We start from the raw sequence: 26,910 nt of genomic DNA, 5'->3' as shown, positions 1-26,910 counted from the left end.
CTTCTTCTTCTTTTTTGGCGTTTAATGGCAGCTGGCATCCTTGTAGATGCATTGCTGCCATCTTCTGTTTCAGTCCGTTATTACACTCTACTACTTATTCCTGTGTCTTTCAGGATCTTACAAAGCATCAAACGACGCGTTGACTATTAAATTTGTTGTCGACGATTTTGATAGTCAACATAATTGTGATCCACCTAATCGTGGCAGCCCCATTGAGGAATTGGTTTCCCTCTCCCGTAGAATTGATAATCGTCCGTGAGAGAGGGAAGCTGAACAATGGTCCAGGCTTCAAAGACCTGTGTTGCGTCCCGAGTTCTGCACTGCACCGCCTATGCTCCCATCTGTGCCCGCAGCTAGGGGCGCCCGCTTGGCATCCCCCCCTACTCCAGAACCCATCGGTAGGTGGTCGGTGAACGGTGTTCCCTTGCCAGAGGAAAGGGAACACCGTTTTCGGGCCGTGGACTGCTTGTACTGCGGGAAGCCAGGACACTGCATCGGGGGCTGCCCGGTTTGCCTAAATGAACCAGCCCACTGGTAGGCCCAGGAATACAGGTGGGGAGTGCTTTAAGTTCAGCGAGACCCCCGATTGATATTAACTGTTGCCATAGTGACCACCAATAAGACCTTCAATGGAGTGGAGCAAAATTTAATGGACGTTAAGCTAGCAAGAGAGTTAAAATTGCCACTCACTGTTAGGATACCTGGGTCGTTAAGTTTTGAGTTTATTATATTATTTATCATTTCTAGTCTTTGGTTTCTTTGTTAGAGTTCTGTCTTATGGTTTACGTCTCTGTTCCCTCTGTTGCAGTGCCTGCCTGTGAGTCTGTGTCTGTAAGTTCAGTCTGTGTTATGTTTCCTGTTTTACTTTGAAAGTCCGTGTCTCATGTTAATGTGTCTGGTTGTGCTTCCTTTGTCTCGTTAGGCCTAAGTTGATACCAGCGGTGTTTCCCATTCCCTGATTGCACCCTCTGTGGATTTAAGCCCTGTGTTTCTCTGTGTCCATGTCGTGATCTACCCTTATCCACCCTCATTCATGCTGTGTGTTCTGTCTGCCTGCGTGTGTAAGTTTATTTTGCATTTTTGGGTTTTTGTTACGTTTTGTCATCCAGCAATAAAAGCTGAGTTTTGGAGTGCACTTTTGCCTGTCGTGAGTCTGCACTTTGGGTCCTTTTCCTGCCTGCACACAGCCTTCACATAACACTCACGCCGTTAGAACCTCTTCCATTCCTCATCAGACTGCACCCGTAAAAATTAATCACCTCCGTAAACCATAATGAATTAATTCCCTTCTTCACTCTTCACTCTCCTGACACCCCACTTATTCTTGGTTATCTGTGGTTACAGAAACATAATCATCACATTGATTGGGCCGCTGCAGGTCTCTTCTTTGTGGGGAAAAAGTCGCTGCATGCAACCTTGTATTGATTACCATAAAGAACAAATACCCACTGCCTAATCAATTCTGTTTTTGAGTCTCTTCAAGTGCCTACCACTCTTACTAAGTTGTATCTATGGAACACCTATCACCTTGTTCAGATACATGAGGGGGATGAGTGGAAGACTGCCTATAAAACTCCACTGAGGCACTTTAAGTATATGGTCCTGCTGTTTGGCTTAACTAACTCCCCTGCGGTTTTCCAAAACCTTGGTCAATGACGAGCTTCGGGATTTTATAAATGACCAAGAAGACCAAGAAGCGACACGCACACTATGCTGCACCCCAGCCCCTGAATATTGGCCTGGGCAGAAGGTCTAGTTAGATGCTAAGAACATCCTGCTGCTCGTACATCCAACGTTCCATGTCTCGCAAGTTAAACCGGTCACCACAACCCTTTGTCAAGTCCAGCATTTGAAGACCTCTCCTGCCAGTCCTCCTGCCTGTTTTGCATGTAAGGGAACTCCCTGAGCCTCCATTTCTCCCTCCTCGGACTTTCTCACATGGACACCTTCCCCTCCGAGCCCCACGGTCTGACTCTGATTGTAACCCATATTCTAACTCATGTTTAGTTGTTAACTCACCACTTTCCTGCACTCAGGTAATTGTTCCCCTTTCTGTTGCAGCTTCCCAGGGCATTTCAGTTTCTGGTTTCCTCGGCTTGAGTTATATTATCATTCCCTTTGTTGTTCCTGTTCATTTTTGTCAAAGAAATACATTTGTAAATAATTCCTGTGAATTTTGTATTGAGTCTGCTTTTGAGTCACCACTGTGTGTGAACCAAGGATCATGACACAGACTAAGACTTCCACTTTCACATTCAAAACCGTAACTGAAGGAAAATTTTTACCTTTCTTTTCAGCCATAAAACTGCCCACCCTCGCATTCAGTACAGCTAACCTGCACCTGCCCTTTGTCTGCTAAATTCGCTCACTTGTCTCTCTTCCTGTTAGTTATATACATTAATACAGACTGCTAACCTTTTACAAAATAACATGTGGATATAGACTGTGGGTTTACACCATAAAGAATTTCAAACAACATTTTTAGCAGAGCACCTATTTTTAGAAATCCCCTTTTCTTGAATTTTAACCAAAAGGGTATATCTTTTTTTTTTTTTTGGCACTTCCTTTTTTATGCACAAACAAGGAAACAGCCTACATAGAGATTATACGCATGTGTGAATCTGTGCATGAGGCGTTACTCTGAGATGTCAAATAGGATTTTGAGATGACTGAAATGTGTCAAACAGGAAGTTTTCTTTCAACAAATAGGTCATACCTTCTCTGCCCCTCAAAAACCACCTCTGCCACTGAAGAGTTTTAATGTATTGTCTTCTTAGGAAACAATGAATACAACTCACTGGACTCATTCGGTCTATGAGTATACAACTCTGCCTGCTATTTACACCACTGGCTTCATCATTGGTCTTGGAGCTAATGTATGGGGACTAAAGTCTCTACTGCAGAAATGGAAAATTCTTGGACACATTAACGTGTTTCTTCTGAACCTTGGAATTGCCAATTTTTTGTTCCTGCCATCACTCCCATTTTTGTCAGCGTACTACTTTATGGACAGTAAATGGATATTTGGAGATGCCTTCTGCAAGATCACAAGATTCTGCTTCAACTTGAATTTATACGGCAGCATTGGATTCCTCACCTGTATAAGTGTGTACAGGTACCTGGCTATTGTCCATCCAATGAAAGTGATGGGAAGAATAACTGTGACTAACTCTGTGGCTATTTCAGTCATGGTTTGGCTGTTGGTGAGTGTTCAAAGTTTTCCAGATATGTTCTTCCCCAAAAACTTACCAAATAAAACTGAAAAATGCTACCATACCACATCTACAGAGTATGTGGAGGATTACCTAAAATACAGTGTGGGCTGGACACTCACTGGGTTTGTTATGCCACTCCTTATCTTACTTGGCTCCTATGGACATGTGACTCTTGTTCTCTGCCGCATTAATACCATTGATAAGGTGGTGAAACAAAGAAGCTTAAAGTTGATGTTCATTTTGATTTTGCTCTTTTCAGTTTGTTACATCCCCTACCATATTTTTAAGAACCTCAGCCTTTATTCAAGAGTTTTGTCAAATCACAGGATGCGTCCAAAATGGGATAAGGGAGTCTTTAGTGCTCATCAGATCAGTCGTGGTCTTGTGTGTCTGAATAGTGTTTTGAACCCCCTGGTTTACCTCCATGTCATGGATATTCCTGCTCAAATCAGACAGATGCTTCATCATTTTCGTCAGATCTTTGTGTCAGAGTTCAGCAGTGTACCAGTGGCACAAAATACAGATGTTTAACAGGAGTTTAGCACAGATGATTCACTTTGAGTTTGTTTATTATACTGTGCTTCATCCAGTTAATTATTGTTCTCTTTTCCTGCAACAACAGTTTGGGCACAAGTTACTATATAAATATATATAAATACTTTTATCTCTTTTTGTTCTGTTGTCTTGTATATTGTGAATAACTGAAAGCCAGTGGAACACATTTTCTCTTTTGGTTTAAAACACATTGTCTTTATTTTGTATGCATGATTGTAATTGCTCTGAATAAGCCTCACTCATTTTGACGGAGTCAGTATCAACAACCAGTTGCTAATGATATTATTTTTCTAAAATAAATGTAATTTAGTCTTTGAAATTTGTGTTATTTAAACACCTTACACTGAGAACTTTTACTTTAAGAATAGATCAGGAGAGAACACTGGCATACTATTAAAATTGATTTCATATTTACTGTATTTTTAATTGCTGGCTCACAGACCGCTTCCGTGCTCTTATCAAATGTTTTTTATGGCTGTTGCTGAGTGCGTGCGGTACAAGCCACAGAGAAGCAGCAGTCATTGCACAACTGTGACACTGACACCTTCAAAAACTGACTGCATTGTACATTACATTGTTTTTCATTCTTTAAACACTGCATTCTTTTCATTATGTGTTGGAATTAGTGGTCACATATCTGTGTTTAGAACATGTTAAACATGTTAAAAATAAATGGATAATTTAGATAAACCTGCACTTGTTATGCCCTGTTGTGTTGGAGTAATGAAATGATTGTTACTGTCAGGGTGGGGGAACATAATGCTCTGCAGGGTTTCTGTCCGTTTGATTTTAACACTTCAAAGCAAGCGTGGCATCATGAAAATTTTAATCCCTTTCTTTACATTTACATTTGTGTGATTAGTAATCCTCCTCAGAATGCTTGCTGTCATTACTGATGATGTAGTGACTGCTGATATAGATACATTTGTTGTACTTTTGTGGGTGTTTGGGTGTAAAAAAAAAAAACCCACAGACCAATAGTTAGTTCCACTTGCAATAATAATGCACAGCACAGTTTTAAGAAGAACTCTAACAGGCAGTTTTGCTTAATCCCTAATTACTAGTTTGGTCAACCATGAACATGGTACTCTATTGCATATTTGCTCTGGCAAAACATAAAAAAAAGTGTTGAAAAGCATGAAAGTGTTTGAACTTTTGAAATTACAACCCAGAAAGGTATAGAAGAGCAATGTTTCCATCAAATAACGGGCTCTTTTAACTTCCCCATTTCTTACTTTTATCAGCTAAGCATGCAGGCTTTAACACTTTAAAAAGGGGAATTGCTTCATTGCTGCCTACAGCATGAAAACATGCAGAGCTTTCTGCTTGTTTTTGTGCAGCAACAAATGACCTTGATCAAGGCCACGAGCCAAAACGCATTGGTTACTTGATACACTTGATATACAGCACATGATATAATGGCAACATGTATGCACTGCAAACAAAAAACATGTGCCCTATTTAATACTCAGAAGTGAGACTATGTGGTCAGCAGTGTAAACTGAAACATTCATTTAACAGATGGGCAGGATGTGCCCTGGCCTCATTCTAGGAAACAATGTATAGGTACTTCAGTAAAAAAAAAACCTTCACTTTAATGTTGAGCTGATCTTATTTGCTGGCAGGTTTTAGACTATTAAATGCAAATTTTGCAGGTAAATATTTAATTGTTTTGCCTCTGGTGAAAATAAATACTGAACAACATATTCTCTAAATATGCCGAAAACAAATAAAATGTTTTGCAGATGACTCCTAACCACAAAAAATTATTTTAATTCATAAAGCCAACTCATATGTGAAGAAACTGTCCTGTTATGACTCCCTTATCACTTGAGCTGCACTTTATCTCAGTTTAACACTAAACCACATGTCGATCAATAGCGTATCGGCTGTATCCTAGATGTAGTTGAGCATAATGAAGTGTGCAGTTGTGGAAAAATGCAGCTGTGATCAAAATATGTTAATATGAACTGATAGTTTGTGATGCACTACAATTGCTCATGAATGTTCAGTAGAAAGCGCACACTAGTGATGGTAAATTTGATTCTGTGTTTTTCATTGATCATTTCACCATAGTTTTTCACGGTGTTTGCTGGTGAAAAGAAGATTAAAATACTGGCTAAACATCAGTTGGAGCATGGCCCTTTATTCTACTTCGAACATGAAATACCTTCAGGAGCAGTTACATTTATGGTAAATGGCCTGTATTTATATAGCGCTTTACTAGTCCCTAAGGCACTTTACATATCCAGTCATCCACCCATTCACACTCACATTCACACACTGGTGATGGCAAGCTACATTGTAGCCACAGCCACCCTGGGGCGCACTGACAGAGGCGAGGCTGCCGGACACTGGCGCCACCGGGCCCTCTGACCACCACCAGTAGGCAACGGGTGAAGTGTCTTGCCCAAGGACACAACGACCGAGACTGTCCGAGCCGGGGCTCGAACCGGCAACCTTCCGATTACAAGGCGAACTCCCAACTCTTGAGCCACGATCGCCCCACTATATAAAGGCAGAGGCGTCATGGTGTAATTATATTATCTGTAAAGAGGCAACATCTCCAAAATTTCGGGAGTAGTTAGTCATTATAAGAAGTGTTTGTGAATATGATGGCATGCCATACATGGTAAGCTCCACACCTCACCACCCGTTGATTCACTTTAGTTTAATTTACAGTCACTACTTTAAAATATTCTATTTATTGTTCAATATCGTTTCTTTATTAAATGTATTCATTTTTCCATCACACCTTCCAATGTTTATATGGCGTGCACACATATTAACCTTGCAAGGTCAAAGTTCTGTTTTATGTTATATTAATACATCTTTCTTTGTTTGAGTTACCTGGGGGTTGGCTTCTCCTGTCTGGCAAAAGGTGTGGCAAAGGGCTGCGAGACCTGAAGTACCACTGACAGCCTAATTGGATTGCACCACATGCTTCATTGCCTGGGGGATGTTTCATGTTTGTTTCATTGTTTTGTATTAGTGGGTTATATGGCAGCCATCTTGTTTTCCCCCGTGTGTGTCATTTGGTTTAGCTAAACCGGTATTTAAGTTCCCCTGTGTGTCATTTCAGGAGGTCAGTTTATCATATGTTTGTTTGAGGTTTTGTTAATTATTATCTTGAGCTTAATCTATTGAGTTGACCTCTTTTATTGGTCTACCTGTTTAAGTTTTGACTTTGTTAAATATGTTTTCATATTTGTGGGTCAATAAAACCCCTTTTTTGAATTAAAACCACCTGTGTCCTTTATGCTTTACTGCTTGGTCCCTGACAGTGAACTAAAAATCAAGAATGTGGGATACTGTTGGTACGTGATTTGGAGAGCCCAGCACGTGCTCCCGACGCAGGGTAAACAAATTCTGCTGGGGAGACCTACCTTGGTACTTGTGTAGGTGAAGCCAAAGGCAAGATATGCCTCATCGTATTTTCTAGTCTTTCGCTTGGAAGAAAGTTAGTTTGGAAACTGGCGATGCTTCATCTTCTGCTTTGTGTAGCAGCTCCGTCAAAAACCTGTCCATTATGCTAGCAGCATCCAAGTTTTCTTTTTTCGTTTTTTATTCATACCCTGAGTCCTGCATCTGGGTAAACATTGGAAAATACCAATAAGCCAAATGATCAGATTTAGAAAAGAAAAGGCATAAATATGTCAAATCTTAATACACCAAACACAAAAAGTCCATTTAAAATACAAAAACATGCTCCATATTCTAAAATAATGTAAACAAATGGACATAACAGGCTTAAACAAAATCATGCACATACATACTGCTTAACAAATACCAAATAGACATACAAATTATAACTAACTTTGTTCCGTCATTCCACTCGTCCATCCATCCACTCACCCATCCATCAATCCATCCAGCCCGCAACGTGGACCAAACATGTTGGGAAAAGACCAGCCACCCTGGGAAACAACACCATGCTGGTTGAATGGCTGCCTCAGAATGATCTACTAGGCCACCCTAAAACCAAGGTTTTTGTCACACATGGGGGCACCAATGGCCTGTACGAAGCCATCTACCATGGCTTGCCAGTTCTGGGCATTCCTCTCATTTTTGACCAGCAGGACAACTTGTTACATATGAAGGCCCGGGGAGTGGCTGAAATAGTTGACGTGACAAAATTGGATGTTGACTTTTCCGGATAGAGAATGTCATGAGGCACAAGGGTGCAGCACATCTACGCAGTGAGTCATATAAGCTGCCTTGGTATGCCTATCATTGCCTAGATGTGATGGCAGTCCTTGTAGTATTTGGTTTGCTGATCATTACCTTCGTTTGGGCTTCTTGTTCATGTCTAATTACGTTTTTGTTGAAGACAAAGAAGTCCAAGCATGAATAGATGTGATAATAAACTTTATCGTGTGAAAACAATTAAAAGCTACAAAGAAACTAAGAAGCAGTTTTTCGTGTTAATTTTATTTTCTTGTTTTCTTTTTGTTTTTATTTCTATTTAAAGTTTCATATCATCACCTTTATTTTCAGAGTGGCCAATATTTTTCTACCTTACTTTCAAAGAACAGAACCAGCAGGTGGACTGGGGTTCGGCTGTTTTTTGCTAAAAATTCAAAAGTCAAATCCCAGATAACAATAAACGTTTGATCCTGCTGAGACCCACATCTACAGTTTTCTATGGCCATAATTGTCCTCGACTGACATCATTGACTCTGGGAAATCTGGTAAATGTTGCTATTCCCCTATTGCTTAAAAAATTTAAGGTCAGATGTTAGATGCCAGGTATCATCAGGCCCATACAATACTACCAGCAACTCAGGTCAAGTTGAGCTTTCAGGCAGTGTTTGGATGAAAAAAATATAACTTAATAGGTTATTCCAATAACCACCTCAGTTATGTCAAAAGTAGCCCACATTAAGCCCATATGTTTGCCATTTCAGAGCTCTGGGAAGATGGCAACACTGAAAAGAAGTGCAGCAGAACAATAAAAATCCTTCACATGTAAAAAACCCCCCCAAAAAAACCGAGTTAAGCAAACAAATTTAAAAGATAATACAAAACTCAGCACATGTATTACCAACAGTTTGTTTCTTAAAAACCTTCATAGCTTATAGCCTCACCTCCTGGTTAAAGTGTCATCCATTTGTTGTGCGTACATATTGAGCAGAAGAATCTAACTCTTTGGACATGGTCATAAGGTCATGAGGCCAGTGTAGCTGAAAAAGGGAAAACAACCATTGTGAGCACGTGGGCATTTTGAACAACTAGCTGCTGTCTCTGGGGACAGATACGTCGTCATGTGCTCTTCTGCATCTCTCATTTTCTCAAAAGGCCTGACTGGAGCTGCCACACTCTCTGAATAGAGCAAAGTGTCCATCTGTTTTTGAGACACACTTGGCTTCTTAGTGTAAAAACAACGGAGTCACAGATAAATATTGCAAAAGTGGCAGAGTCTGATAACTTTAGATAAGAAAAAATGTACAGAAATCAGTGGCGTCAGTGGATCATTTCGTAGGTTTTGTCACGTGTTTTCACTTCCACTTCCTGGGGTTTTTTTTTTTAATTTAATTTGATTTGTCGTTGCTGTAAGTAACTCATTTAATACAATCTCACCTGTTATGATTTGAAGTTCATTCTATACTATCTCACCTGACAAGCTAGGTAAAATAAGAGGAGAACAGAAGCAACAACAGAGGGATACTTGATTGCTCTCCTGAACACCTCGTGTTAGTATTCAAACATAAAGGTGTTTATGAGAAACTCTGCTACTTTCTTACATCTGTGTATCGATTTTTGTGGTTTAGAAGTGGAGGATCAACAGTTTGTGTGTGCTCACTTTTCACGTTTTTATGCACAGCTTTTTTTCCACAAAGCTACAGGCATCTAATCCACAGCTTCGTACAGCAGATCTAGGTCATGATTTTGTTAGATCCTGTGTATACTTTGCAGTTGGGTGCGGTAATAACGGAAACGACAGAGCTGTGTGCCCAGCAGATATTTAAATCTGAACATGAAAATGTACTGTAAATTTATATATAGAAACTGAGTGTCACACGCTTCTTAAAACATTTGCATGCACATCTTGTTGTTCATGCTGTAAGTATAAGAGCAAAACTACATGCTTAAATAATGCAGACCTGATACATAAGGATTTGATGCTTGTGCAAGAGCTTTAACTTATAGCCAACTTGTGCTGGTCATTAATTAATAATTAGAGGAAATAACAAGGTAAACATGGCAAAAGCAAGGCATGCAGTGTAGCATAACACCCATATACATCCTTACTAGACATTTTAACAAACTCTGACCATGTAGTTCATTATTCTGAATTGCATTAAGTCCAAACACAATAAACACCTAAATCAGGACAACATAACCACAATGATTAAAACAGGAGAAGGTTATTTTAATGTGACACTTAATGCTCACTCACTAACACGCCATTACGTGTTAGTGAGTGAGTTAGTGAGTGTGTTAATAGATGTTTCATAAAAATTATTTTCGTATTTTAATTCATGGTTAATTCAGGCACCTATTAGATGTTAGGTAAGTATTTTGTGAAAATGAAAGTTCCTCAAGACTTGAGGAAGTCTCAGCTTTCTGCATAACAGAAAAATGACATAAAATTAACAGACAAAGCACAAAGACAACTTACAAACACAAATATTTATAGCCAGATGCAAACAAACCCACCTGAGGTTTGCAGAATACCGAAATGTAAGTAGGACCATAGCCTAAGTTTCTAAAAGAGATTTTAGTGCCTGTTGTTTTTAATAAACACTACATTTCTAAAAATATCTGCATGTGTGTATTAACATGCCGGTCAAAACTGATCAGTGAAACCAGAGGGAGGGCCAGCTTGTCTTGTTCAACCATTCACACTCTAATGGATGATAGAATGATGGAGGAGCCAGGGAATGAACCACCAACCTTCCCATTAACAGATGCTCTACCTGCTCAAATACAGCCACCCCAACCCCTCTGTAAACCACTCCAGTGTCAGCTGGAGTTTGAAGTCAAGGCACATTATCTTCAAAATGCAGAGATGAGAAACCACCAAACCCATCACCCTCTGTAATTTTACCTTAGAAATTCTAATTAGTCTCTATTACTGAAGGGTCTTTAATTTACCATATGAAATGCCCTGAGGTAAGTGTTGTTGAGGTTTGGTGCTATGAAAATATAAATTGTATTGAACTGATAATAAAATACTATGAACAGAATCAGTGTTCATAGTATCCTTGGTTCACCAACAATGTGAACCAAGGTTACACTGTTGTATAGGGAGTAGATAGCCCCTCAAAAGCAGGCCTGATACCACATACCCCTCAAGCCCTCACTTCGATTGTTACATCTCCAGAGACTCACATCTTAGGTGTCAAAGTGCCTGTTTTTGCAACATTCTAGTGATTCAACTTCTACATGCCAAATATCATTGGGAAAGATGCTAACCCCAAGTCCAGTGCATCTATCAGAGTATGAAGGGACACAGATGCTCTTAAAAGAAACAAAAAGAAAAGTGAAGCTATTTATAATCACAGTGCTACTTCTGATAAGTAGCCCAGTATAAATATAACTACTTACGGGATTATTGCAAAACACCGACGTAATGACACATGTGGAAGTGAAACTAAATACAAGTGACAAATAACACATAAAATAAAACAAGAAGTAACTAACAAATGTGATAATATCAAAGGATAGATGCACACTTAAACAAAACATTTTTTAAAATAGGGACTAGAAAATTCGAACAAGAAACTTAAGATAATGCAAATATATTTGATGTTCCAGTTATTGTGCAAATGGACAGTTGTTTGCTAAGGTTAACTATTATCATTTTGGAAGAAGTCCATATTAGAGATCCTGTGTTCAATTCAATTCAATACACTTTTATTTAAACCACCCGCAACAATAGTCACCTCAAGGCACTTTATATTGGAAGTTAAAGACCCTAACAATAACAAGGAGAAATTTCCAAAAGCCAACAATCATGTGACCAACTAAGTATGGATACTGTTCTTCTGAAGCCCAAAAACTCTTTGAATTGAAAATATTTGTTGATTCAAGAATGTGTCTGTTTTGCAGAGATGGAGCCATATCCAGCTTTGACTTTCTTACTGTCGTTTTTAGCTATGACTTCCTCATGTGATGGTGGAAAAGTGCTAATATTTCCAGTAGATGGAAGCCACTGGCTTCACATGAAAATCCTTGTGGAGGCTCATTAGTACTATTGTAATAATGAATTACAATAGCCCAGCCTGGAAGTAATAAATGCATGAACTAGTTTTTCAGCATCACCCTGAGACAGGATATTTCTAATTTTAGAGATGTTGCAAAAATGGAAAAAAGAAGTCTTACATATTTGTTTAATATGTGCATTGAAGGACATGTCCTGGTCAAAAATTTCTCTAAGGTTCCTCACAGATAAGAAAAAAAATGTACAGAAATCAGTGGCCTCAGTGGATCATTTCTTAGGTTTTGTTACGTGTTTTGTTTTTTGCTTTCCCTTCATGTTTTTTTTTCTTTTTTCATTTAATTTGTGGGGATAGGTTAATTGGATAATTCAAATTGCCACTAGGTGTGAATGTGAGTGTGAATGGTTGTCTGTCCCTATGTGTTGGCCCTGTGACAGACTGGCGACCTGTCCAGGGTGTACCCCGCCTTTCGCCCTATGACAGCTGGGATAGGCTCCAGCGCCCCCCGCGACCCTGAAAAGGATAAGCGGAAGCGAATGGATGGATGGATTCATTTAATTTGATTTGTCGTTGCTGTAAGAAACTCATTAAATGGGATTTCACCTCATATGATTTGAAGTTCATTCTATACTATCTCAGCTGACAGGCTAGGTAAAATAAGAGGAGAACAGAAGCAACAACAGCGGGAAACTTGATTGCTCTCTTGGACACCTCTTCTTCATATTCAAATATAACAATGTTTATGAGAAACTCTGCTGCTTTCTTACGTCTGTGTATCGGTTCTTGTGGTTTAGACAAGTAGAGAGAGACTTAGGTTATCAAGCCGGGGGGATCAACAGTTTCTGTGTGCGCAGTTTTTTTTTTCTAGCAGACATCTAATCCATCTTACAGCAGATCTAGATAATGATTTTGTTACATCCTGTGTATACTTTGCAATTGGGTGCGGTAGTAACGGAAACGACAGTTAAAAATAATGTGATCATTTCTAAAGTACACAGAGCTGTGAGCCCAGCAGATATTTAAATCTGAACATCGAAATGTGCTGTAATTTTATGTAGAGAAATTGATTGTCACACGCTTCTTAAGGTATTTCTAAAACATTTAAAGCTTGGCTATCAAATTAGCCAAGACTCGAGGAAGTCTCAGCTTTCTTCACAGCAGAAAAATGACATGACATTGACAGACAAAGCACAAAGAGAAAATACAAACACAGAAAATATGAATATTTATAGCCAAATGCAAACAAACCCACCTGAGGTTTGCAGAATACCAAAATGTAGGTAGGACCATAGTCTACGTTTCTAAGAGAGATTTAAGTGCCTGGTGTTTTTAATAAACACTACATTTCTAAAAATATATGCATGTGTGTATTAACATGCCGGTCAAAACTGATCAGTGAAACCAGAGGGAGGGCCAGCTTGCCTTGTTCACACTATTCACAGCCATTCACACTCTGATGGATGCATCAGAGAGTAACTTGGGGTTAGTATCTTGCCCAAGGACATTTGACAAGTAGACTGGAGGAGCCAGGGAATGAACCACCAACCTCCCCATTAACAGATGCTCTACCTGCTCAAATACAGCCACCCCAACTCCTCTGTAAACCACTCCAGTGTCAGCTGGAGTTCGAAATTAAACTATATTATATTCAAAATGCAGAGATAAGAAACCACCAAACCCATCACCCTCTGTCACTCAGTTAGCTTAGAAATTCTAATTATTCTCTCTTACTGAAGGGTCTTTGGTTTGTGGTGGTTTGTCTGAGGTAAGTGTTGCTGTCGTTTGGTTCTATGAAAATTTAAATTGTATTGAACTGATAATAAAATACTATGAACAGAATCAGTTACAAAGGCCAGCCTTAGCCTTATCCCACACACCTCGAAATATGCTCGAGAGTTGGACTAGATCTTTGTTCTCAGTCTGTGCTCATGCTAGAAGAAGATCCTTGAAGTGATCTTTCCACAGCCAAGCTGCATCCTTAGTAAACCTTTCTGGGGGGGGGGGGGTGTTTGTTTTTTAAACTACAACAACTAATATGAAGAGTATGAACATGAAGAAACTAGATTTTGTGTATTTGAATTTATTCTAAACAATAAAGTAGAAAATATATTTTTTTTTATATTAATCCTTCATTTATCCAGGTAAAAATCTCATTGAGATTAAAAATCTCATTTCCAAGAGAGACCTGGCATATCTTAAACTTTGTCAAAATAGTAAGTGTAACAATGACATTTAAGGAACACTGAAGACTCGTAATTAGTAGTGACTCATTATTTCAAAAGGAGTAAAATTTTCCATGTAGTTAAAAAGGAAGTCAATGTGTTGCTGCATGACAGCTCTATTTTTACCCTGCTTTGCACTTTCCCTATATTCATATCAAATAGTACTCTGTGCTTTAAGTAAAAAAACATTTATCTGCATATGTTACCTCTATTGTTACATCTCCAGAGACTCCAGAGATTTTAGGTGTCAAAGTGCCAGTTTTTGCAACACTCTAGTGATTGAACTACATGCCAAATATCTTTGGGCAAGATGCTAATCCCAAGTTGCTTTCTAATGCATCTATCAGAGTATGAAGTATGAAGTATTCTTACAAGGAACAAGAAGAAAAGTGAAGCTATATATACACACAGCGCTACTTCTGCTAAGTAGCGCTGTGTGTATAAATATCTCTACTTACGGGATTATTTGCACACAAGTGCAAATAACCAACGTAATGACGCATGGGGAAGTGAAACTAAATACAAATAGCACACAAAAAAAATCAAGAAGTAACTAACAAATGCAAAGGATAGACGCACACCTAAACAAAACAATTTTAAACTAAGGACTAGAAAATTTGAACAAGAAACTCAAAAACTGCGGTGGATAGCATTTTAATGTTACTGTAACTGTTCCAATGTTCGAAATGGATTTTTTTAGTTATGAAATCTGTGAGATTAGGATCAATCAACTCCATTTTTTAACTTTCACACTATATGCTCAATGATGGTAAATAGTAAGGTCTTGCCAGGGACTTGGGTTTCCAGTGGTGAGGCAGTTTGAACTGAATGTCTGACAATCTCAGTGTTCAAATAGTTAAGATAGCTAATTAATTGAGAAGCAAGAATTAAGAACATGACACGAGCAAGCAAAGGTGCTACACTACTCGTAAGTTTCTGTTTCTATACGTTCTCGTGGTAGTGGTTGTTTTCAAATCACTCCCAATATAAAAAATGCAATGCATACTTGTTTAGCTATACTGTCACAGCTGCTGTTTTTGGCATTTACCGAAAGCTATAGTAATCTTTGGAAGATTTTTTATTTACATGGGTAAAGGGAGCAAAGACTGAACAGACTGAAAAGGTTTAGTCAGACATGTATAGTTATACATTTACTCATCGTTCAACCAGCAGGTCCTCAGTTCTGTTGCACAAGCAGCTCAGATATATAAATTTTCTTTGGCTTGGGCAGGTGGTCACACGGACTGAATGTGATTAGAGTTATGCATCATTCTAGTTCAGGTTAATCTTGTTAAACTGTGAGTTTTGAACATCTGAAAATGGTGGACTGTATAATTTGAATTGAAAATATTTGTTGATTCAATAATTTGTCTGTTTTGCAGAGATGGAGCCATATCCAGCCTGGACTTTCTTACTGTCGTTTTTAGTTATGACTTTGTCATGTGATGGTGGAAAAGTGCTAGTATTTCCAGTAGATGGAAGCCACTGGCTTAACATGAAAATCCTTGTGGAGGCTGTTCATTCTCAATGTCATCAAATCACATTTCTGAATTCTCACTGTTCTCATTCAGTGCTGTGTGGAATTTTGAGATCTTATGGAACAATGCAGTATAAGGGAGGTACGCATGTTGTAATAGCATACTGATGTCATGGTCCTGGGACTGTGACCCAGTATTTATGTATTTTGTGGTTTAATTGATATTCTTTGATTTAGTGTCATTCATGTTTGAGTGAAGAGCAAACTCAGTGACATGAGTTTGCTCTTCCTATAGTTGAATCATTTATATTTCTAGTTCTTAGGTTCATGTTCATCTACTCTGTTCCCTTTCATTGCCCATTGTGTCTCTCGCCCCCTCTGTGTCCCTCGTTTTCTCTGTCTCTTCAGTCTGTCTTGTTTCCATGTGTGTGTCTCCCCCAGTCTCAGTGTCAAGCAATTTTCTCTTAACCAAAGTCCAGTTGAGGCCTTAATTGTTATACAACAATTTTATTTTTCATTTTACCTCCACATTGGTATCAAAGTCCAGTCGAGGTAGTGAATTGGTAAAAAAAATTGAGGACAGTAAAAATAGGAAGTACTCACTGTATTTAAAGTATCTTAATCGAAGAGGATAATGAAAGCAACATCATGAAAATTCTATGGTATAACGTATTTTAAAGCTTTTTGGGATATTGTACTTCTTATAAAAACAGCAAATTGGGGTAAATGTACGTCTTTCACTGTAGTAGTTCTTTGTTTTTCTTTCTAATTTTCTTCCTTATGTTGCACAACCAATAAAACTGGAAGTGGTAGAACGCTAAGGGAAAGTGAAGAAGTAGGAAGCATGGGTCTATTCATCAGAGTGCGACACCCTGTATCCAAAGAGGGTATTACAGCTAAAAGAAAAAATAGTGCCAACTCGTCGGAGGACTGAGCTCATGTGCTATCTGGCTCAATCCAGTGGGAGGGTGATACTGCAGGTCACTCCCCAGTCCCTGGTGGGCGCAGGTGGAACTGAAAATAATAATAAAATGAATAAATAAAATAGAACAAGAACACTAAATAAATTAATTAAACACAATTTTAAGAAAAACTATTTGAAGATATGTCTGTGAAGTTACTCAGTTATCCAGGTCATCACAGTCTAAGGAGCTTGGAAAGAGAAGCGTCTGGACTTCTTTAAGCTACTTAAAGACGTTTCACCTCATTCATGGTAAAATGGTAAAATGGTAAATGGCCTGTATTTGTATAACGCCTTACTAGTTCCTAAGGATCCCAAAGCGCTTTACATATTCAGTCATCCACCCATTCACACACACATTCAAACCATTGGTGATGGCAAGCTGCACTGTAGCCACAGCCACCCTGGGGCGCACTGACATTCATTTGAGGATAGGATTTTTTTTAAGTCATTAATTGATTAACAAAAAGACCGGAGTAATAATAAAGTATAAACAAATACTGATAATTTCCAAAATAATAATAATAATAAGAGAAGTATTTAGAGAAAGAAATTGAAAATGATAATAATAACAAAATAACAGTTGAGGCTGAAACAAGTAACGACAAATTAAAAACAGGAAATAAATACGAAAACAACGACATAATTCGAGTAGGACGAATTCAAAATTAAGACAAAATAAAATAAGAGTAAATTCTGAGAATTCAAACCAGAAGAGTGGAAGATTTTTAAAAAAGAAATTATAATGACAACCGACATCTCTGTACCACTTAAGGAAAAGAACCAGCACCTCCTATCAATATGAGAGAGTTCAAGGACTTTGGAGAAAAGATTACATCTGGAAGATGTGGAAAAAGGAGGATTTGCTTCAACCTATAGGAACACAACTCCTGAACAATGATGCAATAAAAGTCCTAGATCAAAAAGCAAAAGAAGAACATGATAAAATGGCCTGTACTTGTATAGCGCTTTACTTAGTCCCTAAGGACCCCAAAGCGCTTCACACTACATTCACCCATTCACACACACATTCACACACTGGTGATGGCAAGCTACATTGTAGCCACAGCTGCCCTGGGGCGCACTGACAGAGGCGAGGCTGCCGGACACTGGCGCCACCGGGCCCTCTGACCATCACCAGTAGGCAACAGGTGAAGTGTCTTGCCCAAGGACACAACGGCCGAGAACCGGCAACCTCCCGGTTACAAGAAGAACTACCAACTCCTGAGCCATGATCGTCCCTTGCTTCTTGAGCCACAAACATCATTTGCTTCTTGCATAGAGGTCATGCAGAAGTTTACCTCCATGGTAAATAAAAAAATAATATTTAAATTAAAAATAGAACAAATACTGGAAACAGGGAAATAGACCGTAATTTTTTCTTTATCCATTTCACAGCATTTGACACAAGAAATAACTGGTAGATGAGCCTATTATCAAAATATTGGTAAAATGACATGTTTCTGATCCCGTAACTGGTGGTGACAGCTATTTGGCCGTTGAATGTTCTGATAAATTGTAGAAGGAATGACCCTAGGAACATTTGTAAGGTGACCACAAACAAATGTAAATAATTAAAATAAATGCCATGCTTCAGTTATTGTGTAAATGGGCAGGTGTTTGATAAGGTTAACTATTACAATTTTAGAAGAAGTCTATAGTAGATATCATGTGCTCAATTTGATTCAACTGAATTTTATTTATTTATTTAACTCTGACTTTCCCATGTGATGGTGCAAAAGTGCTAGTGTTTCCAGTAGATGAAAGCCACTGGCTTAACATGAAAGTCCTTGTGAAGGCTCTTCACTCTCAAGGTCATCAAATCACGGTGCTACGTTCATCCACCAGCTGGTATATTTCTGAATTCTCACCTTATTACACCTCCATCACGATCATCCAGGAAGAATCTCAGCCCGTTGAGAGTCAAGACTTCATGAGCTCTTTTTTGAAGAGGTCAGTGGAAATTAATAAGAATGCCGGCTCACTCTGGAATATGTTTACCCTTTTGCTACAAAACCAGGAAGTTGTGGCAAAATTTACTTCCACCATCTTTGAGAATAAGACACTGATTGGGGACCTAAACAAAACTGGATATGATCTTTTTCTGACCGATCCTACATTTCCAGGTGGTGTGCTGTTAGCACATCACCTCCAGCTGCCTTTGGTTTTCAATGTGCGCTGGCTTTTTAGTGGAGAGGCACACCTTGCCGTCGCTCCTTCTTCAGTGTCCTACATCCCTATATGCTTTTCCCATAACTCTGACAAAATAGATTTTTTTCAAAGAATCAGAAATATGATCCATTACATCATGGTTTTTTACAGGGACTACTATGTCTCCAGACAACCATATTAGGCCTTGTGTGATCGTTATTTTGGAAATAATGTTAGCCTCATGTCTCTAACCCAAAAGGCTGACCTGTGGCTCATGCGGGTTGACTTTACATTTGAGTTCCCTCGTCCCACCATGCCCAATGTCATCTATATCGGCGGCTTCCAAGGTAAGCCTTCAAAGGCCTTCAAAATTTGTGGTTTTCACTTCCATATATCTTTTGTATCTTGTGTTGTGTATCTCCAAGAATTTATTTTCTGTAAACATATGTGAGTGGGAGACACATATGAGTAATCAGTGTTTTGTGGAATTTTGAGACATTGTGGGCCAATGCAGTACACAGGAGGCACACAATCTACTAAAATCAAGTTGTAATAGCTCGCTGAAGTCCAAAAATACAAAGTCCAAAAGATAACAATTGTCCAAACCACAAGTAAGTTTATAGCATGCTGATGTTTCCCCAAATACTACTGCAGGTCAGCTGACTATTGGAAAAGAGAAGCACTTAGTAATCCAGATGGGGGATAAAGAAAGTCATGCTGCCATTTACTACGTGTAAGAAAAGAGAACCTGATTTTGATGAGCAATTTGGGGGGTGTGAATACACTATTTGTTTATCAGTCAACTGCATAGTGTGGCTTTTTCAGATCATTTGCGCAATGACATTTGGCATAACTTGCAGTTCTCAGTTGAGTTTTCTGTCGTTTTTTTTGGACGTCTGTGTCCATCTTGAAGTCTTTAGCAGATGTTATGGACCTGAAGTACAGTACACAAGAGGTACAAAATCTACCAAAACAAAGCTGTAATAACGCACTAATGGCTAAAAAAAAGTCCAAAAGATAACAAATGTCCAAAATCACAAGAGATCAGAAGAAGAAAAAACAGTCAAGTGAACATAACACAGGGAGCCAGAAAATATACCAAATATACCAAGGTATACCATATGACCAAGGTAGAATGGGGGAAAATTCACAGGAGCAAAACAAAATTAAATCATCAAAAAGAAGTGAGAGAGAGAGGTGACAGGACTAACTAAACACAGCAAACTGGCACTGATCACCACCTGCACTCATGTATATATCTTTCAACGTAGCACTCTTAATTCTTACTCTCATGTATATATCTCATGTATATCTCATGCACATATCTTTCCACGTAGCACTTTTAATTCTTATCCCTACTTTTATTTTTTCCATGTCTATTTAAGTGTTATTTATGACACCATGTTTGCACTGAAGCACCGCAGCAATTTCCTAATGTTGTAAACCTGCTCAACATTTGGCAATAAACCCCATTCTGATTCTGATCTGATTCTGATTCTGATTCTTCTGACTGGGTTTTCAACAAAGGAAGATAACAAGAAATGAGATATGCTTGAAAAGTGTGTCCTGTCTCCTTCTCCTAACCACAAAGAAAATTTCAAAACTAGCAAAGAAAAGTGGGTATGGAAATTGTGACAGACCTAGGAAAACAAAAGAGCAGTGTGCAAAGAATCAAAAGTGTTTTCACTAGTCTCTTCAACAATGTGATAGTAGATGCCTGACATTTTGAAACCGCGATGTGGTAAAGATAAAGAACAAAATGTGCATCTAACTTCACCACAAATGTTCTTACCCTCTTGTTTGTAACAAGAACAAAATACCATGACGAAGGGTGGCATTTTAAAGAACCTCAGGACCTCATGCGCAGTGCCCAGTGACTTACATCAAAAAAAAAATCCCTTAAATCAAAAACACAAATTATGTAAAGAAGAACAAAATACCATTGCAAAGTAAAGGGGCTTACTAACAGTCACTTTTATGATTTAAAGCATTGGACAGGGGGATTTTTGCAGCTGGCTTTAAGGCATATGCCTTTGTAGGAGTTCTCCTTTCAGCAGAATGTCTTTAAATTAATGCATAAACATAATTTAACAAGGTTTGAAGCAAATTGCACAAAACTTAATGACAGAGATGGGATGTCTTATGCCTGATATGCCTGTGATAGTTGTTTCTAGTGCTGCAAAAAAAAAAAAAATCAACTGTTACACACAGATTTCAGGTTTATACATTGGAATATTTTATTTAATATAATGCAGCTGTCCTTTTTTTTTCCATTCAACCCTTTATTTCATTTTTAAATGAAAATCACAGAAAACGTATTTATAAACCACACCGTGATAATGTCACATGAAGATGCAAACACAAAAAGCTAGGTTTGTATACTAACGTTTGTTCCCATCATTACTGAAAAATAAAGAACTTTTTATTTCACAAACGAACAAACAAAAACCAAACACCCCCCCCCCCCCCCCCCCCTCCCAAAAAAAAGAAGAAAAAGTGTGGTCTTCGTACAAAAAGAAAGCGAATCAAAGGCAAATTAATGAGTTACTACTTACATTAAAGAATTTAGAGACTAAACATGCCACTGTTGAAGACTCTCAAACATTGGAAGAGATAAATTTAACAAAACGTAAATTAAATGATATATATGACAGACAAGAAGAACTAAAAGCCAGATTTGTTAAGCAAAAGTATTATGATTGCGGCCCTAGGGCAAAGAAACTATTAGCCTGGAGAATTAAAAAACAACAAGAAGAAAGAGGAATTTACAGTATAAAAGATGATGAGACACAAAAAATGTGTTACACTGCTAAAGAAATACAAAACTCATTTGAAAACTATTATAAAAACTTATATTCAGAGACACAAAAGGCTGACCCTCTAAACATTCAGAAATTTTTGCACTCTCTGGATTTACCTAATATTGGACGGGAACAAAACAAAAGACTAATGCAACAAATTACTAAACAAGAACTGGATAAAGCCATTGCGAAAACAAAAACAAATAAGATGCCGGGTATGGACGGATTTACATCAGAATATTATAAAACCTTTAGAGAGTTATTATCACCGCTATTATTAAAATGTTTTAACTATGTGTTGGAGGGAGGGGAGTCACCAGCATCCTGGAGACAGGCAATCATTTCAGTAATTCCAAAGGTGGGCAAGGACAAAAGGGAATGCAGTTCATATCGACCAATTTCAATTCTGAATATGGATTATAGATTATTCACCTCAATAATAGCAGAAAGACTTTAAAATACTATACCAGAAATTATTGACGAAGATCAGACAGGATTTCTCAAAAACAGACAGATACAGGACAGTATAAGACGTGCCTTACATTTAATGGATTATATGAATAAATCCCAAACGGAATCAATTGCATTAAGCCTTGATGCAGAAAAGGCGTTTGACTCCGTCCAGTGGGATTATTTATTTTTGGTTATCGAGCGGTTTGGTTTCGGAGACCCTTTTATTCAACTGATTAAAAATTTATATCATTTACCTTCAGCAAGAATAAAAATAAATGGGAGCTTAACTGGAGTAGTGGACTTGCAGAGGGGATGTCGGCAGGGATGTCCGCTTAGCCCAGCCCTGTTTGCTTTATTTATTGAACCACTGGCGCAAGCTATTAGAGAGGATGAACAAATTAAAGGGATATGGATACGGAATACGGAATACAAAATGGGATTATACGCAGATGATGTTTTGCTGACCCTCACAGACCCAGAAAGAAGCTTACCTAAGTTATGGTTAAAGATGGAAATGTTTGGAGAACTTTCTGGATATAAAATAAACATACAAAAAACACAGGTGATCACATACAATTACGTACCCACAACAAAGATCAAAAGTATGTCTAAATTTAATTGGAATAATAAAATAATTAAATATCTAGGTATTAAGATTCCTAAAACACTGACAGAAATCTATGAAATAAACTATTCACCAATTATAAGGGAATTGAAAGAAAACATTCAAAGGTGGAACCTACTGCCACTTGATCTGTACAATAGGATTGACCTGATCAAAAGGAATATACTTCCACCACTGCTTTTCCTTTTTCAATCTATACCGGTACACATACCAGCCAAACAATTTGCGTTATGGAACAGAATGATTTCGGGATTTATATGGAAAGGCCGCAAACCAAGAGTTAGATATATAACATTGCAACTACCTAAGGAAAGAGGTGGACATTCCCTCCCAAACTTAGAAAGTTATTTTAAAGCAAACACAATTAAGATATTTAATTTATTGGTGTGATCCAACGTATGAAGCAAAATGGAAATATTTAGATGTGACACAATTAAAATTACCACTACAGACAATGTTAGGAGATAAAAAATTATATTTGGAACAGAAAAATAATCTAAATGAATGGACTAAAACTCCTTTAAAGATATGGTTTGATGAATGTGAAAGTCTTAAATTAGGAGCTGGTCTCAAACAACTCAGGTGGGTCACACATGATAAGGAATTTATCCCTGCACAAATAGATAGACGTTATACAACTTGGTTAACAAGGGGGATCGGACCATTTTGCTCATTGTTAGGAAAAGAAGGATTACAAAGTTTTGAAAAATTAAGAGACACCTATGGTTTGGAAAACCAAGATTTTGTCAGATATCTCCAAGTTATGTCCTATTTCAATAGTAATATAAAAACTATAGAAGAACGTAATGAAGGCCTAGTCCCCGTTATAAAAGAAGCTTATAAAGGTCAGATTAAAAACAAATTGATTGCTAAACTTTATCAGAACTTACAATCACTTAAGGATCAATCAACCAATTATATCAAAATTAAATGGGAAACGGAGGCTAAAATCAACACATCAGAGGACAGTTGGTTAAATATATGCAGGACACAGATGGAAACTACTAGCTCGGGTTATTGGAGGGAATTCACGTGGAAAAATTTTATTAGGTTTTTTATAACACCCAAAATAAAATACAAACAAAAAGGTCAACTGACAGATGGACACTGCTGGAGAAACTGTGGGGAAAACATGGCAGATCATTTCCATATATTTTGGAAATGCCCAATAATCCTGTCATACTGGAGTGAATTGGTCGAATCAATTTACTTGGTGACTGGTCTCAAACTAAATTTGGATTTTTGTACTGTGTACTGGGGCGATATCCCATCAGCAGCCTCCTTAAAGGACAAATACTTGATAAACATCCTGGAGAAAGCGCCCCCAACAAAGAAAGATTGGATAGGAATAATGGAGGAAATATATAGAATGGAAAAACTTACTTTTTTTTTTACCTTAAAATGGACCAATTTCATAAAAACTGGAGGAAATGGGAGAGATTTGTTGAAGGTGGTAACGTGGGATGAGGTATTCACGCAACTACTGGAAGAAGGAAGGTCTGCTAAGGACTTTTTTTTTTTTTTTTAAAGGTAGTTTATAAAAGAGACTGGAAATACCCTTCCGAATATGATCAGGGATGGACTGTAAAGTGCTGAGTGGACAGTAGTAAAAACCTAACGACATGGGACCTGTAAAAAGGTGGAGGGGAGCTCCCCCAGGCCGAGTAGATCTGCGTGGTTCACTGTGCCATTATAATGCAGCTGTCCTATAGACAAATCTTCTTTTGCACCTGCATATCAGTCATCAGGACCTCATGCACAGTGCCCAGTGACTGGCATCAGAAAATATATCCCTTAAATCAAAAATATATTTATTCTCGTCAGCAGCAGTTCTTTAATCTGCATTTCAGAGAGAAACACATGAATAAAATGTGAGCTTACACTGTATTATTTGGTTATTAGGCCTACAACACTCCTTCACCCTAGCTCAGCATTTTGTTGTAAATCTGTCCCACAGCCTACAAAATTAAATACGTTTTAAGTAATATATTGTCCTACTTGATAGCAATACTTTCTAACTTTGGTCCTCGTCCCTGTCTAGGATTTCGATGACCAAAGTAAAATTCCATCCATCACTTGTCCTGGTTGACCCATAGTAAACAATATTATAAACCTTTGGCCTGGAATACAACAGCAGACATTACTGACACAAAGTAAGTTACACAGAAGCTTGACTGAACTATAATCAATTCACATAGATTAATATCTTGAAATGGTGGGCTAAATATGAAGCTGTGAAAAAAAGTTGGGCATCTTTCTTTGCCTTTAGAGAATAATTCTGATGGTAAAAACCAAACGGGACAGGCGAGGGGGGAAAAAAATGTTTTTTTTAAAAAAACAAACAAGCAAAACCAATCAAAGCAAAAAAAAAAAAATTATTTAGGAACTAAAATTGTTTGATAAATGCAGTTTATCAGTATATGCTACAGAATATGTGACCACCAATTAATAAGGTCATGTCCAATCAGTCTTAGTCTCTCCTCTTTGCGTCTTCTCCAGTGTCACCTGTGTGTAGTCAGTTTTGTCTGTTTACTAGTGTCAAGTTTGTGTCTCTGTCTTGCTCTCACTCCCTTTCCCTCTCTCTCTCTGCTCTTTGCTGTCCACTTTATTTTCTTATCATAGTGGTCATGTTCAATGCACTCACAATCTTAATGACTCCAATACATGGACGTTTTAGAGATTACATCACAGACGCTGGGTTGTTTTTCCATATTTGTTGATCGCTCTGGTTAATTTCAGAATGTTTTTTTATTTACTTTTGTATATACTGATCAAAAAGACCAAAGTAAGAAAAAGTGAACAACTTCAGTCTGACATTTAAAATTATACATCGACTCATCTTGCAATCAGGCCATCAGTTCTTTTGCACAAGCAGCTCTGACATATATTTTCCTTGGTTTGAATACGTGCTCACAGTCACGGCTAGAGGTGAGAATCAGGTGAGTCTGCAACATGGTCTGCAATGCACTTTATAAACAATATAAAACAGCCCACAGAGACGTTGCTGTGGTTCTACTGTAGAAATATGTACACATGGAACCCACAGTAATACACTACATTACTACATTACCAAAGGTTTATGGGTAGATGATCCTTTTATCAAAATACAAAAGTTTAAAACAGGAGGTGCTGAGTGATTATTCAAGGACTGGCCCTAGGAAAGTTTGACAGGTGGACAGAAACATGAATGCATGACCGCTGGGATCCTGCTGAGTAACATGTTGGCAAAAGACCTCCGAATTATATAATCGGCCAACCTAAAAGCAAAGTTTTTTAACATGGTAAATGGTTTTGCCAAGATATTTATCATGGTGTGCCAGTTCTACTCATAACTCTCATCTTTAGCCAGTATGACAACTTGGTGCGTGGGAAGGCCCATTAGTGTGTGTCTTCTGTAAATTTCTCATTAGATGTCTGATCAGGATGAGGAAATCCAGGCATACATAAATATTGTGACAATACATAAATGTTGGCACCGCAAAGGAAGTTTACACTGAACTGGAATTGACAATAATTAATAATAAATGACATGATAGAATGACAGTTTAAACACAACAATATGTTATTCACATTATTCTGATTACATTTGTGTTTTTACAATTTGCTGTTTTCTGTAAATGTAAAGTAGATATGAGAAAACTTCAGTTACACTTCCTGTAAACCACACTCTGTGACATGGGGTTACTGGGAGAAGCTTGTGGACAAAGCCACAAACATCTATGTGCTGTTTCTCATGGGTTCATAAGCTCTCAGGTGTGAAATACAGTTTAAAGTGTTTTTCTTTTTTGTGTGTGTGTGGGGGGGGTGGGGCAAGGGGGAGGTCTGTATCAAGGAAATAATATGGCCTAAAATGTAAATGGACCTAAGAGCAGACCACAGCAACCTCCTACATGAAGAACTACTCAGCAACACAAAAGCAGACAAGCAATGGGTCTCTGGTATGAAGAGCTGGACAAGGACCTGGCATAACTCACACCTACTGGCTGAAGATGCTAGCAGCTCTCCATGAACACCTGACAGCACATATCAGGGTTTTGCTAACAACAGGTACTAATTTAGGAGTGGAGTGGCCATCAGCCACTTCCCTGGGTCTGTGTGGCTTCTCTGGGTACTCAGGCTTCTTCCCTCCAACCAAAGACATGCACAGCATTAGGTTAATTAGTGATTTTAAACGGACCATAGGTGTGTATGGTTGTCTGTCTCTATGTGTTTACTCTGCGCCCTTTTTCTAGTTGCTAGACAGTTCAAAAACCCCTGTGACAAGAAGATCGAGGAAACTGTTCAC

General features: G+C 38.2%; 1 protein-coding gene and 1 pseudogene across 1 annotated transcript; both read left to right on the top strand.

Moving 5' to 3' along the window:
- Positions 1–2,747: 2,747 nt before the first annotated feature.
- On the top strand, positions 2,748–6,446 carry LOC147305730 (P2Y purinoceptor 1-like). The gene has a single exon (XM_086276950.1). The coding sequence runs from the start codon at positions 2,784–2,786 to the stop codon at positions 3,744–3,746; it is 963 nt and encodes a 320-aa protein (XP_086133076.1). The 5' UTR covers positions 2,748–2,783; the 3' UTR covers positions 3,747–6,446.
- A 5,381-nt stretch (positions 6,447–11,827) lies between these two features.
- Positions 11,828–26,007, top strand: LOC147305729 (UDP-glucuronosyltransferase 1-2-like; annotated as a pseudogene).
- The last annotated feature ends 903 nt before the right edge of the window (positions 26,008–26,910 follow it).

Source organism: Aulonocara sp. 'chitande type north' Nkhata Bay, linkage group LG20 (assembly GCF_057382095.1).
Source record: "Aulonocara sp. 'chitande type north' Nkhata Bay isolate Kocher_YH1m ecotype deep benthic linkage group LG20, A_spYH_male_GT1.1, whole genome shotgun sequence".
NCBI classification, from domain to species: domain Eukaryota; kingdom Metazoa; phylum Chordata; class Actinopteri; order Cichliformes; family Cichlidae; genus Aulonocara; species Aulonocara sp. 'chitande type north' Nkhata Bay.
Note: the sequence above shows the minus strand (reverse complement) of the source record. Positions and strands in the feature narration are given on the sequence as shown.